Source organism: Symphalangus syndactylus, chromosome 17 (genome assembly GCF_028878055.3).
Source record: "Symphalangus syndactylus isolate Jambi chromosome 17, NHGRI_mSymSyn1-v2.1_pri, whole genome shotgun sequence".
NCBI lineage: Eukaryota > Metazoa > Chordata > Mammalia > Primates > Hylobatidae > Symphalangus > Symphalangus syndactylus.
Genome location: NC_072439.2, coordinates 99,850,335 through 99,862,583, shown reverse-complemented (window position 1 = coordinate 99,862,583; position 12,249 = coordinate 99,850,335). Strand labels below are relative to the sequence as shown.

At 43.4% G+C, this 12,249-nt stretch overlaps 2 protein-coding genes across 15 annotated transcripts in view; one reads left to right on the top strand and one right to left on the bottom strand.

Moving 5' to 3' along the window:
• The window catches only part of IQCG (IQ motif containing G), a 109,819-nt gene that overhangs the window by 51,876 nt on the left and 45,694 nt on the right, over window positions 1-12,249 (top strand). For 3 of the 8 annotated variants that reach the window (XM_063622214.1, XM_063622220.1, XM_063622215.1), the window contains 4 exons: window positions 1,493-1,624; window positions 2,639-2,740; window positions 4,470-4,566; window positions 5,568-5,912. In XM_063622214.1, coding sequence (XP_063478284.1) covers window positions 1,493-1,624; window positions 2,639-2,740; window positions 4,470-4,566; window positions 5,568-5,662 — 426 coding nt within the window. In that variant the 3' untranslated portion in view covers window positions 5,663-5,912. Of the gene's footprint in view, window positions 1-1,492; window positions 1,625-2,638; window positions 2,741-4,469; window positions 4,750-5,567; window positions 5,913-12,249 lie in introns of those variants that run through there. The other 5 variants (XM_063622216.1, XM_063622219.1, XM_063622218.1 and 2 more) reach the window with 2 other exon arrangements.
• Window positions 10,063-12,249, bottom strand: part of LRCH3 (leucine rich repeats and calponin homology domain containing 3) — a 96,780-nt gene continuing 94,593 nt past the window's right edge. For 5 of the 7 annotated variants that reach the window (XM_063622168.1, XM_063622174.1, XM_063622172.1 and 2 more), the window contains one exon: window positions 10,063-12,193. In XM_063622168.1, the coding sequence (XP_063478238.1) occupies window positions 12,068-12,193 (126 nt within the window). In that variant the 3' untranslated portion in view covers window positions 10,063-12,067. The remainder of the gene's footprint in view (window positions 12,194-12,249) is intronic. The other 2 variants (XR_010116723.1, XR_010116722.1) reach the window with 1 other exon arrangement.

The window sequence follows — 12,249 nt, the reverse complement described above, 5'->3', positions numbered from 1 at the left end:
CTGAGGTTTGTACTATGACTGTAATAGTAATACTGTATTATTGGCTAGGTATAGAATTTTATATATGAGGGAACCAGAAGCTTAGAGAATTTAAGTAAACTTTCTTTCAGCGCCAGAGTTGTGCTCTTTCAACTAGACTATCCTGCCTACTTTGGGATTTTAATTCTGAATTATGATTTATGATTAAAAAGTATCACATAGCTTAAATACGTTTTACTGGTTCTCTTCCATTTCTTAATATATCTCTTTCATTTTATTTTGTTACAGTAGTACATCCTTGAATAACTCTCTCAGAAAGATTGAGTATAGTCTTTCTTTCCTTTACATTTGAATGCTGGGTTAGCTATGTGTAGAATCTTTGATTCATATTCATTTTCTTTTCTTTCTTTTTTTTTGAGACAGAGTCTCGCTCTGTCACCCAGGCTGGAGTGCTGTGGCATGATCTTGGCTCACTGCAACCTCTGTCTCCCGGGTTCAAGCGATTCTCCTGCCTCAGCCTCCCAAGTAGCTGGGATTACAGGTGCCCACTACCATGCCTGTTTTTTTTTTTTTTTTTTTGTATTTTTAGTAGAGGCAGGGTTTCACCGTGTTAGCCAGGATGGTCTCGATCTCCTGACCCTGTGATCTGCCCACCTCGGCCTCCCAAAGTGCTGGGATTCCAGATGTGAACCACTGCGCCCGGCCCTACATTCATTTTCTTTTAGAATTTTGAAGACATTGTATCCTTCTTGACTAGGATTTAGTGCTGTCAATCAAAGAGATATCCGATGCTATTCCTTATCCCTCAGACTTTTCTACATACCTTTTGTTTCCTCTTCATTGCAACTTCCCTTATCCAGACATTTAGATTACCCTCCTCCCCCTATTTTTTTTTTTTTTTTTTTTTTTTTTTTGAGATGGAGTTTCATTCTTATTACCCAGGCTGGAGTGCAATGGCGCGATCTGGGCTTACTGCAACCTCCACCTCCTGGGTTCAAGTGATTCTCCTGCCTCAGCCTCTCGAGTAGCTGGGATTACAGGCATGCGCCACCATGCCCGGCTAATTTTGTATTTTTAGTTGAGACGGGGCTTCTCCACATTGGTCAGACTGGTCTCGAACTCCTGACCGCAGGTGATCCGCCCACCTCAGCCTCCCAAAGTGCTGGGATTACAGGCGTGAGCCACCGCACCTGGCCCCCTATTTTTAAATTCACTAACATACAAGTAAAATGTGTAAGTACTTAGCGTATACTTTGATGAACAGTTATGTATACACATTCGTGTAACCATCACCTGGATAAAGATACAGAGAACATTTACAGCATCCCAAAGTCTCCCTCACCCCCATTCCCAATCAGAAATCCAACTCTCCACCCAGGTAAGTAACTACTGTTTCTGACTTCTCTCACTATAGAAAGTTTTGCTTATTCTTGAAACTTGTATAAGTGGAATCATACAGTATACAGTGTTTTGTGTCTGATGAATGCCATGTTTTCATGTTCTTTCCAAATAGAAACTTGAGGAGAGGCTAGAGTTCTGGATGGAGAAATATGATAAGGACACAGAAATGAAACAGAATGAACTAAATGCTCTCAAAGCCGCAAAGGCCAGTGACTTAGCACACCTTCAAGACCTGGCAAAGACGGTAAGGAAGGAATTAGGGAACTCACTGAGGACGGAGTGGAAGGAATCAGGATGCTCACTGAGGAGGGAGTGGCAAATAAGCCACAGTGGCTGGGTATTGCTACTTGGGGTCAAAAGTAGAGGTGCGCTTATAAACCACCAGGATTCTTTTTAGACGCTGCTGCTGCTGATGGGGACAGCTGCAATAGCTAACTTATGTAGTGCCTACTCTGTCCAAGGTGCTACCCGCGCAGCCCCTTGAGACAGATACTGTGATTATTCTTAGTTTATGACCTCTGGAGACAGTCAGTGATGATTTCTAACAAGCTTGTGATTATGGTTTCATTATGGAATAAGTGCAGAACTTCCTACATTTCTTTCACCATGCTGGGCATGGTGGCTGACGCCTGTAATCCCCAGCACTTTGGGAGGCCAAGGCGAGCAGATCACTAGAGATCAGGAGTTTGAGACCAGCCTGGGTAACATGGCAAAACCCTCTCTCTACTAAAAATACAAAAATTAGCCATGCATGGTGGCACACAGCTGTAATTCCAGCTATTCAGGAGGCTGAGGCACAAGAATCACTTGAACCCAGGAGGTGGAGGTTGCAGTGAGTCAAGACTGCGCCACTGCACTCCAGCCTGGGTGACAGACAGAGTGAGACTCTGTCTCAAAACAAACAAACAAACAAACAAACAAAAAAGACAGCTGATTATTTGTGTATGTACATTCTCCCAAAGTTTAAAAAACAATCCATATTATTTTGAGGTCATTGATCACACATTAATTCATATTTCATTTTTTATAAAAGATAGAACTTAAATTTGAATTATTAAAACTGAAAAAGTTTTGGGAACAATTATAAAGTTAATATGTGAATATTTACAATCTAGGAGTCTATTACATTTTTTTCTTTGGTTTATCTTTAGATTGAGCATGTTTTATTTTGAAATTTTATATTAAAAGTGCAGGGCTGGCTGGGCTACAGCTTAGCCAAGAGAGTACTGTAATAAATGATGAATGTCTATCTTTGCAGATAAGAGAGTATGAACAGGTCATCATTGAAGATCGTATAGAAAAGGAGAGGAGCAAGAAGAAGGTAGAACAGGATCTCTTGGAATTAAAGAGCGTTATAAAGGTAAAGAACCATAATCAGTATCTCACCACAGCTGGCCTAACACTGAGGAACACAAAAGCATTTCTCATTCATTATCAGACGCATCTCAGTATACCAAGGACTGCAGATCTGAGAAGCATGGACTTTTGTTATTATACTTTGCCAACACAGTCCATGGTGCAGGGAGATGGTTAACGTAGAAAAGGACGTGCCCCCAGCTCTTCATCTGGGGAAAAAGAGGTGGTTAGCAGCGGAAGCAAAACCTAGGCCCAGAGATGAAATATAAGATTACTATGTCTAACCAAAACCAGCTCCTGACAGAATGATTCTTTTTAATATCCTCTTACTTCTTAAAATCCTGCTTATACATCAGTGCAGACTATCTGCTGGGTTCTGATACAAGCTGCTTAGGTGGAAAGGATAAGCAGCAAGTTAGACAAAAATAGAGATATTTTAGTTTTATGTGAACTTGCGTGTCTCAGTGATGATGAAACTGGCAGGTCACAGATCACATGAAATACTTGCAAGCAAAAACTTCAAGCTGAACGGAACCTGTCTGGAGGCTAACCTTCTCTCTGAAGGTCGAGACCCTAGTGGGTACACTGTAGTTTGGGTTGTATATTAGGGGTGAACTAAAATAGTTAAGTTTTATATCACATTCTGGACCAGGTATCCAGACCCAAAGTTGAGCTTCCCATAAGGAGTCAGATGTGTAAGTAGCAAGTATTCATCAAGTTTCAATGGTGTTTCCCCATAAAACTTGTCAGTATTCCTGAATTTACAACAAACGTGTTAAGAACGAGCTGAAGAGCACGTTTGCTTTCTTTTCACTAGTGGATTTGCTTTCAGTCTTTAGGGTTTAGTCTGACTTTAAAGCAGTGGAGACTGTATTGAGAACAACTGTTATCTAAAAACTAAGATATTCAAGAAAGCTAACTAAATCTTTTTTAAAAGTACCAGGACAACTGATCTTTTAAGCAATCACTGAAGATATGAAATGCACAAGCAAGCCTATAAAACTCATCTAGACTTATCTGTGCTTTTTTTTTTTTTTTTTTTTTGGTGACAGCATCTCACTTTGTCACTCAGGCTGGAGTGCAGTGGTACAATCTCTGCTCACTGCAACCTCTGCTTCCCGGGCTCAAGAGATCCTCCCGCCTCAGCCTCCCAAACAGCTGGGACTATAGGCACAAGCCACCAGGCCTGGCTAATTTTTTTTCTTTTTTGTATTTTTGTAGAGACAAGGTCTTGCCATGTTGCCCAGGCTGGTCTCCAACCCTTGAGCGCAAAGTGATCTGCCCACCTCAGCCTCCCAAAGTGCTGGGGCTACAGGCATGAACCACCGCACCTGGCATTATCTGTGCATTTTTGGCCGAGTGCTTTTGCCCTTGGCCCAGGTAACTAACATTCTTTTTGGTTCAAATAGCTGTTAAGTACGGGGAACCTGGACTTTCTTCAAGGAAAGCAGTATAAGGAAGTCAGATTTCTAAGGGTGAAGAAAAAATAGGCCAAATGAGATTCCTTTTCTTTATTTTTACTTGAGAACCTCACTCTTGAGTCCATGGCTTAAGCTCCAGGTCCTGCACGACAGGACAGCATCGCTGTAGTGATTATGTGCCTGGCTACTTCCATGTCCTGGAGAGACTGTTTGTCAGACAGAAGTTACTTTATTCAACAGTCCCTTTATGTGGAAAGAATGCAGCTTGTCAGGCATAGTATACGTCGTACTCACTCCCCTTTTCTCTTCCAGCTCCAGGCCTGGTGGCGAGGCACTATGATACGGAGAGAAATTGGTGGTTTCAAGATGCCTAAAGACAAAGTTGATAGCAAGGATTCAAAAGGCAAAGGTAAAGGCAAGGATAAGAGGAGAGGCAAGAAGTGACCTGTTGTTTCCTGACTTTTTAATGATGGCCATTCTAACTGGTGTGAGATGGTATCTCACTGTGGTTTTGATTTGCATTTCTCTGATGGCCAGTGATGATGAGCATTTTTTCATGTTTTTTGGCTGCATAAATGTCTTCTTTTGAGAAGTGTCTGTTTATGTCCTTTGCCCACTTTTTGATGGGGTTGTTTGTTTTTTTCTTGTAAATTTGTTTGAGTTCATTGTAGATTCTGGATATTAGCCCTTTGTCAGATGAGTAGGTTGCAAAAATTTTCTCCCATTCTGTAGGTTGCCTGTTCACTCTGATGGTAGTTTCTTTTGCTGTGCAGAAGCTCTTTAGTTTAATTAGATCCCATTTGTCAATTTTGGCTTTTGTTGCCATTGCTTTTGGTGTTTTAGACATGAAGTCCTTGCCCACGCCTATGTCCTGAATGGTATTGCCTAGGTTTTCTTGTAGGATTTTAATGGTTTTAGGTCTAACATTTAAGTCTTTAATCCATCTTGAATTAATTTTTGTATAAGGTGTAAGGAAGGGATCCAGTTTCAGCTTTCTACATATGGCTAGCCAGTTTTCCCAGCACCATTTATTAAATAAGGAATCCTTTCCTGGAAACAACAGGTGCTGGAGAGGATGTGGAGAAATAGGAACACTTTTACACTGTTGGTGGGACTGTAAACTAGTTCAACCATTGTGGAAGTCAGTGTGGCAATTCCTCAGGGATCTAGAACTAGAAATACCATTTGACCCAGCCATCCCATTACTGGGTATATACCCAAAGGACTATAAATCATGCTGCTATAAAGACACATGCACACGTATGTTTATTGCGGCAGTATTCACAATAGCAAAGACTTGGAACCAACCCAAATGTCCAACAACGATAGACTGGATTAAGAAAATGTGGCACATATACACCATGGAATACTATTCAGCCATAAAAAATGATGAGTTCATGTCCTTTGTAGGGACATGGATGAAACTGGAAAACATCATTCTCAGTAAACTATCACAAGGACAAAAAACCAAACACCGCATGTTCTCACTCATAGGTGGGAATTGAACAATGAGAACTCACGGACACAGGAAGGGGAACATCACACTCCGGGGACTGTTGTGGGGTGGGGGGAGGGGGGAGGGACAGCATTAGGAGATATACGTAATGCTAAATGACGAGTTAATGGGTGCAGCAAAACAACATGGCACATGGATACATATGTAACAAACCTGCACATTGTGCACATGTACCCTAAAACCTAAAGTATAATAATAAAAATAAATAAAAAGTTATAAAAATTATAAAAAAAAAAAAAGAAGAAGAAGAAGTGACCAAGTTAGTTCTCTTCTGTGTTTTCCGCTGGTATTCTGGAGGTGGGAAGGACTTGGAGAGAGTTAAGAAACAGCTGGTACCATCAAAGATGACTCATCTACAGGTTGTTTCCTATTGAGACTTTCCCAGGGAAGCCTGATTTCACTCGCTGTAAATTTCACTCTGCCTGTTAATTTCACTGTGCCTGTTAATTTCACTGTGCCTGTTAGGTGGGTTTTCAAACCCTGATTTAGGATTATACCATTGACTTAGGGCTTCCTCATACCTTGCTGGGAAGAAGTTTCTGGTAGTCCTGTGAAGATCCATTCTTCTTGCTCTTTCTCAGCAGAACAAAGGAGTTCAATGGCTTAGCTACAGTGATGCATTAAAACTTCAGTATTTCCTGTAATGTCTGATTCTGATTTTACCCAATTGGTCTGTAGTGAAAAAACTCTTATGAGCAAAAGTATTCAGTAGGAATTACAATACGATGTTATTAGCTGTCCAGCATAATATATACACAGCAAAGTTTTAGTAAATGTTGGTTCCTGCCTGCCTTTTAGATTTATCGTCACTTTGGTGTTTTTATTCAGGTGAAAATGGCATGGAATACACATCCAGTTATAAGCTGCTTCAGCAACTTTTCTAGGAAACAGGAATACAAATTATAAATACAAGCTAGAAATAGGATGTTAGGATATACAACTTTACAAACTGTAAAGATGGGGACACAGGTTCTCTGGAAGGCTAGTTTGGAGATATTTTTGACAAGTGAAACACTAGGGCCACCAATCCCCACTTTATGGAGTGTTAAGATGAAAAGAAATCAGGTGTGTGAAAATATCTAACTTGTGCCTGGCAAATAGGAAAGCTGTCACTCTCCCTCTTCTCCTAGAAAAAAAATGCGCCCACCAGATCATGCTTGCCTTGATGAGTCAAAACAATGCCTTGGGATGCTAAAGGTTTCCAAGAGCAAAGTTGTCCTAATGTGTCACATACATTTCGTGAATTAAGCCTTCTATCTAACTCCTAATAAAGCTCAGTCTTGATATCTGTACTTCCTTAAGAAAATGAATTTGATCTCAACAGGCTGTCCCGAAGCCCCCATTTCCACTGACATTCCCTCTGGAAATGAGATGCCCTTTCCTTGATTCACCTTTGCCAAGGGAACCACACCTCAGGTTTGAACACTCTCCAGTCAGCTTTTATTACATGCCACTGAAGTGTTGGCTTTTATTTGAATGTCAACGTATAAAGTGGCATACAGGCAATTTAAAATAACATACATGATATTGACATATTTATACTTAGAACTTATGCAATATATTTACAGGCATACAAATATAGGACAATGTTTTACAAAATCTTTCACTAATTACGTTTACATTTTCAGAAATAAAATGAAATTTGCTGTAAACCATCTCACTGCACTGTGTATACAGAAAGGCTTCTAAATATCCATGTTTTCATTTCTATAATCATTTAAGCGCTTAGTTTTTACGAATTCATCAAACTCATTAGCATAGTCACACATCATTAGTCACTGCTGAGCTGTAGAAAGTAAGAGAAATCACAAACTCCTTGATTAGCTGTATTTTAAAAAGCTCTTCAGAAAAGTGATCTACTACTATGCTCTGTGTTCTAGCAGAATACAAAGGCCCCTCTTTCTATGGGTCATTTCCAGACCTGGCTATTAGAAGAGAACACTGGAGTGCTAAACACAGATTACGAGTCTGAAATACTGGGAAATTGCTGACAGAAAATCTCTGTAGGTGGCAAGGGCTCTGCTCGGGGGGCTTTCAGTCCCCGACACTGTCAGTGATGGGAAGGGCTCTGCTGGGGGGGCTCTCAGCCGCCGACACTGTCCGTGATGGGAAGGGCTCTGCTGGGGGGGCTCTCAGCCCCCGACACTGTCAGTGATGGGAAGGGCTCTGCTGGGGGGCTTTCAGCCACCGACACTGTCAGTGATGGGAAGGGCTCTGCTGGGGGGGCTTTCAGCTGCCGACACTGTCAGTGATGGGAAGGGCTCTGCTGGGGAGGCCCTCAGCCCCCGACACTGTCAGTGATGGGAAGGGCTCTGCTGGGGGGGCTTTCAGCCACCGACACTGTCAGTGATGGGAAGGGCTCTGCTGGGGGGGCTTTCAGCTGCCGACACTGTCAGTGATGGGAAGGGCTCTGCTGGGGAGGCCCTCAGCCCCCGACACTGTCAGTGATGGGAAGGGCTCTGCTGGGGGGGCTTTCAGCCCCCGACACTGTCAGTGATGGGAAGGGCTCTGCTGGGGGGGCTTTCAGCCGCCGACACTGTCAGTGATGGGAAGGGCTCTGCTGGGGGGGCCCTCAGCCGCCGACACTGTCAGTGATGGGAAGGGCTCTGCTGGGGAGGCCCTCAGCCCCCGACACTGTCAGTGATGGGAAGGGCTCTGTTGGGGGGCTCTCAGCTGCTGACAGTGTCAGTGATGGGAAGGGCTCTGCTGGGGGGCTCTCAGCTGCCAACACCATCAGTGATGGGAAGGGCTCTGCTGGGGGGCTGTCAGCCCCCAACACTGTCAGTGATGGGAAGGGCTCTGCTGGGGGCTCTCAGCCGCCGACACCATCAGTGATGGGAAGGGCTCTGCTGGAGGGCTCTCAGCTGCCAACACTGTCAGTGATGGGAAGGGCTCTGCTTCAGGTCAGGGGAGCTGTGACAAGGTCATCTTCATCTTACACTGGAGTCAAACAAAGCTAAATGTTAAACCGAATTGTGCTTTCCAATTTAAAAAAGAAAAGGTACGTACAAAATACTGAATACAAAAATTCTCCCAACAAAAGCATCATGATTTGTTTTTGCATCTTGACACAAAAAAGAAATTCATACCTTCATACCTCTGCCGAGGGTTTGAAAAAAGAGAAAAAAAATTCAAAGTATTTGATATTTTTCCTTCAATTATCAGCCAAAACTGCACGCGGTTTTTCCTAACAATTCAAATACAAATCTGATTTAGTTTGATAAAAATACATTAAGGTTTCATAATATGTGCAAAATTTGAAATAAGTTGAAATTTCCATTTATCCCTATGGGAAAATTAGTTGCAAATGTTCCAAGTATTACATTATGTAATGTCTTCTAGAATTATTCCTTGCATGGTATGTTTTTGGTTTGGTGGTTTTTTGGTTTTTTTTTGTTTTTTTGTTTTTTTTTGAGACAGAGTCTCGCTCTGTTGCCCAGGCTGGAGTGCAGTGGCACAATCTCAGCCCACTGCAACCTTCGCCTTCCAGGTTGAAGCGATTCTTATGCCTCAGCCACCCAAGTAACTGGGATTACAGGTGCCCACCACCACGCCCGGCTAATTTTTGTATTTTTAGTAGAGACAAGGTTTCACCACGTTGGCCAGGCTGGCTTGCATATGTTAAAAACAATCCTGTCCTTTGCTGAGTTTCATCTCTGGTGGCATATAATTTGGAGACTGTACTGAGGCTTAATGTTGACAAATACAGTTTAAAAATGCACACGGCTAAATTCTAAACAAGTTATATAAGGGTATATAAGGGTTGATGGGTCTGTTGGGAACTGTAAATATAATGGGGTCTTACATAAAGACATTTTACTTTTGTTCTATAAGATTGGGCATTGAACTTAGATGTTGTATGTTATACAATTTATTTTATTTTTAGAGATGGGGTCTCACTCTGTTGCCCAGGCTGGAGTGCAGTGGTGCAGCCATGGCTCACTGTAGCCTCAACCTCCCAGGCTCAAGTGATCCTCCCACCCCAGCCTCCTGAGTAGCTGGGAGTACAGGCAGGTGCCACCATGCTTTTTTTTTTTTTAATTTTTGGGAGACAGGGTCTTGCTATGTTGCCCAGGCTGCTCTCAAACTCTTGGGCTCAAGTGATCCTCTTGCCTCAGCCTCCCAAAGTACTGGGACTATAGGCGTGAGCCACCATGCCCAGCCTGTTATACAATTTTAAACCTGGTCAAGCGGTAATGTTCTGGTGAATTTGTTTCTCTGCAAGAACAAGGAAGAAAACATTACTTTGACCAGGTACTCAACATGATTTGATCCAAAGCTACTTTTAGATGCTACATTTACCTGATAAAAAGAGGGATAACAGTATGCCCAAATGGATGCATTGTAAAGAAAATCCAGAACAGTTAACAACTACAGAAACAAAAGAGATATCTTCCGCTTACTTTATTTACTTGTTTTACAAAGGCAGTGAACACCAAAGGATATCACCAACAACTAAAAGGAGTTCAAAATGCAGGGGAAGGAAAACTAGCTGAAATTTGAGGAAAGGCTCCTGTGTGGTGTGAGTCCTTAGGCACTTCTCCTCCACCCATCGAGTACATAAAGGCGCTAGTGGTGGAGCCAGATGGGGCGCGTTTTTTTTTTTTTTTTTTTGAGGTGGAATTTCGCTTTTGTTGCCCAGGCTGGGGTGCAATGGCACAATCTTGGCTCACCACAACCTCCGCCTCCTGGGTTCAAGCGATTCTCCTGCCTCAGCCTCCTGAGTAGCTGGGATTACAGGCATGCACCACCACACCCAGCTAATTTTGTATTTTTAGTAGAGATGGTGTTTCTCCATGTTGGTCAGGCTGGTCTCAAACTCCCAACTTCAAGTGATCTGCCCACCTCAGCCTCCCAAAGTGCCAGGATTACAGGCGTGAGCCACCACACCCAGCTAGGAAGATGCCTAAGTGCTTTAATTCAGCCACAGAAACTGGCAGTTACCTGAAAGAAATAAAAGAAACTAGGCTTTTCCGAGCTAGAAGTGTATGTGCTGTGACTGCAATGTGTCTGCAGGCCCAGATGTCTGAGGAGCCGCAGGAGGGTGGGGAGGGAGGCTCAGTGAGACCAAGTGCACTGTCAGCTTCAGGATTTGGAACCTGTGTATAGAGGGTTTGTTGTTTATAATGTCCAGATAACAGGATGACATAGAACCATCCTGTGATGGTATGACTGCAGTTGAAGGGAGGCCGACAGCACTGACCTTAAATACAACTGTATCTGTCTCACTGTTTTACTATGCAGAATGTGGGCCGGGCGCGGTGGCTCACTCCAGTAATCCCCGCACTTTGGGAGGCTGAGGCGGGAGGATCAGTTGAGCCCAGGAGTTTCAGACCAGCCTGGGCAATACGGCAAGACCCCAACTCTTAAAAAAAAGAAGCCTAGGCCTTCTGTATTATTTTTGTTTTGCCTTTGACAGAACAGTCCAACTCCTCTTAATATAGCTTTTGATTTTAAATGTGGGTGAAAAATGCAGTGGGCCCATTACCCTCCCCCTCAAACATAAAAATAGCTAGCTTTGAACAGTGGTTTCCACTACATGAAAAACACATGCAATGGGCCGGGTGCCGGGCACAGTGGCTCACACCTGTCATCACTCTTGGAGGCCAGGCACAGTGGCTCACGCCTGTAATCCCAGCACTCTGGGAGGCCGAGGCAGGTGGATCACTTGAATTTAGGAGTTTGAGACCAGCCTGGACAACATGGCAAAACCCCATCTCTAGTAAAAATACAAAAAAATTAGCCAGGCATGGTGGCGGGTGCCTGTTGTCCCAGCTACTCGGGAGGCTGAGGCAGGAGAATCGCTTGAGCCCGGGAGGCGGAGGTTGCAGTGAGCTGAGATTGTGCCGCTGCGCTCCAGCCTGGGCGACAGAGCGGAACTCCTTCTCCAACAAAAACAAAAACACGTGCAATGGTTGTTGAAAATGCAGATTCCTAGGCCTTACCCCAGGTCTACTGAATGTGAATCTGTATTTTAACAAATACTCCAGGAGATTCTAATGAACAACCAAGTTTAGAAACCAGCAGACCAGTTGTCTTGAGACCAGGTAAAAACAACGGCACAGCATGCTTGTGCCTAACGCAGAAGATGTGCTTTCTGGCACGTGAAATACGCCTGTTCTCCAGGAAAACACAGCCAGGTTAGGTGCTGGGTTTTCGGTAAGAGAAGTTTCATCTGAGAAAACCAATGGTGTCTTCATAAAAAAATTCAATGGAAATGGAAATAACCTCCCCTAAAATGGAGAAATGAAGCAAAATATTCCTGTTAGGAATCATGGGAACGGTCCCTTCTGAGAACACATAAGAGCTTTGTTTAAGCAGACAGCTGGCAGCAGCAATCACGGTGTCCTGTTCCTTGTTTTGGCCAGGCCAGTGCCCACGGTCCTGGGGATCCTCAAACAGCAGATAACTGGTGCTGCTGTTGCTTGGGTGGGGCAAGTTCCAGGAGAGCCTGGACCGTCACTGCAACCTGGCTCAAACCTTTCTCTTCTAAAATGTGGAGAGGCAAACATAATTGCTCCTGAAATGGGACAACGTAACATGAAAACAAACAAAAAAGAAAATCGAATGAATATC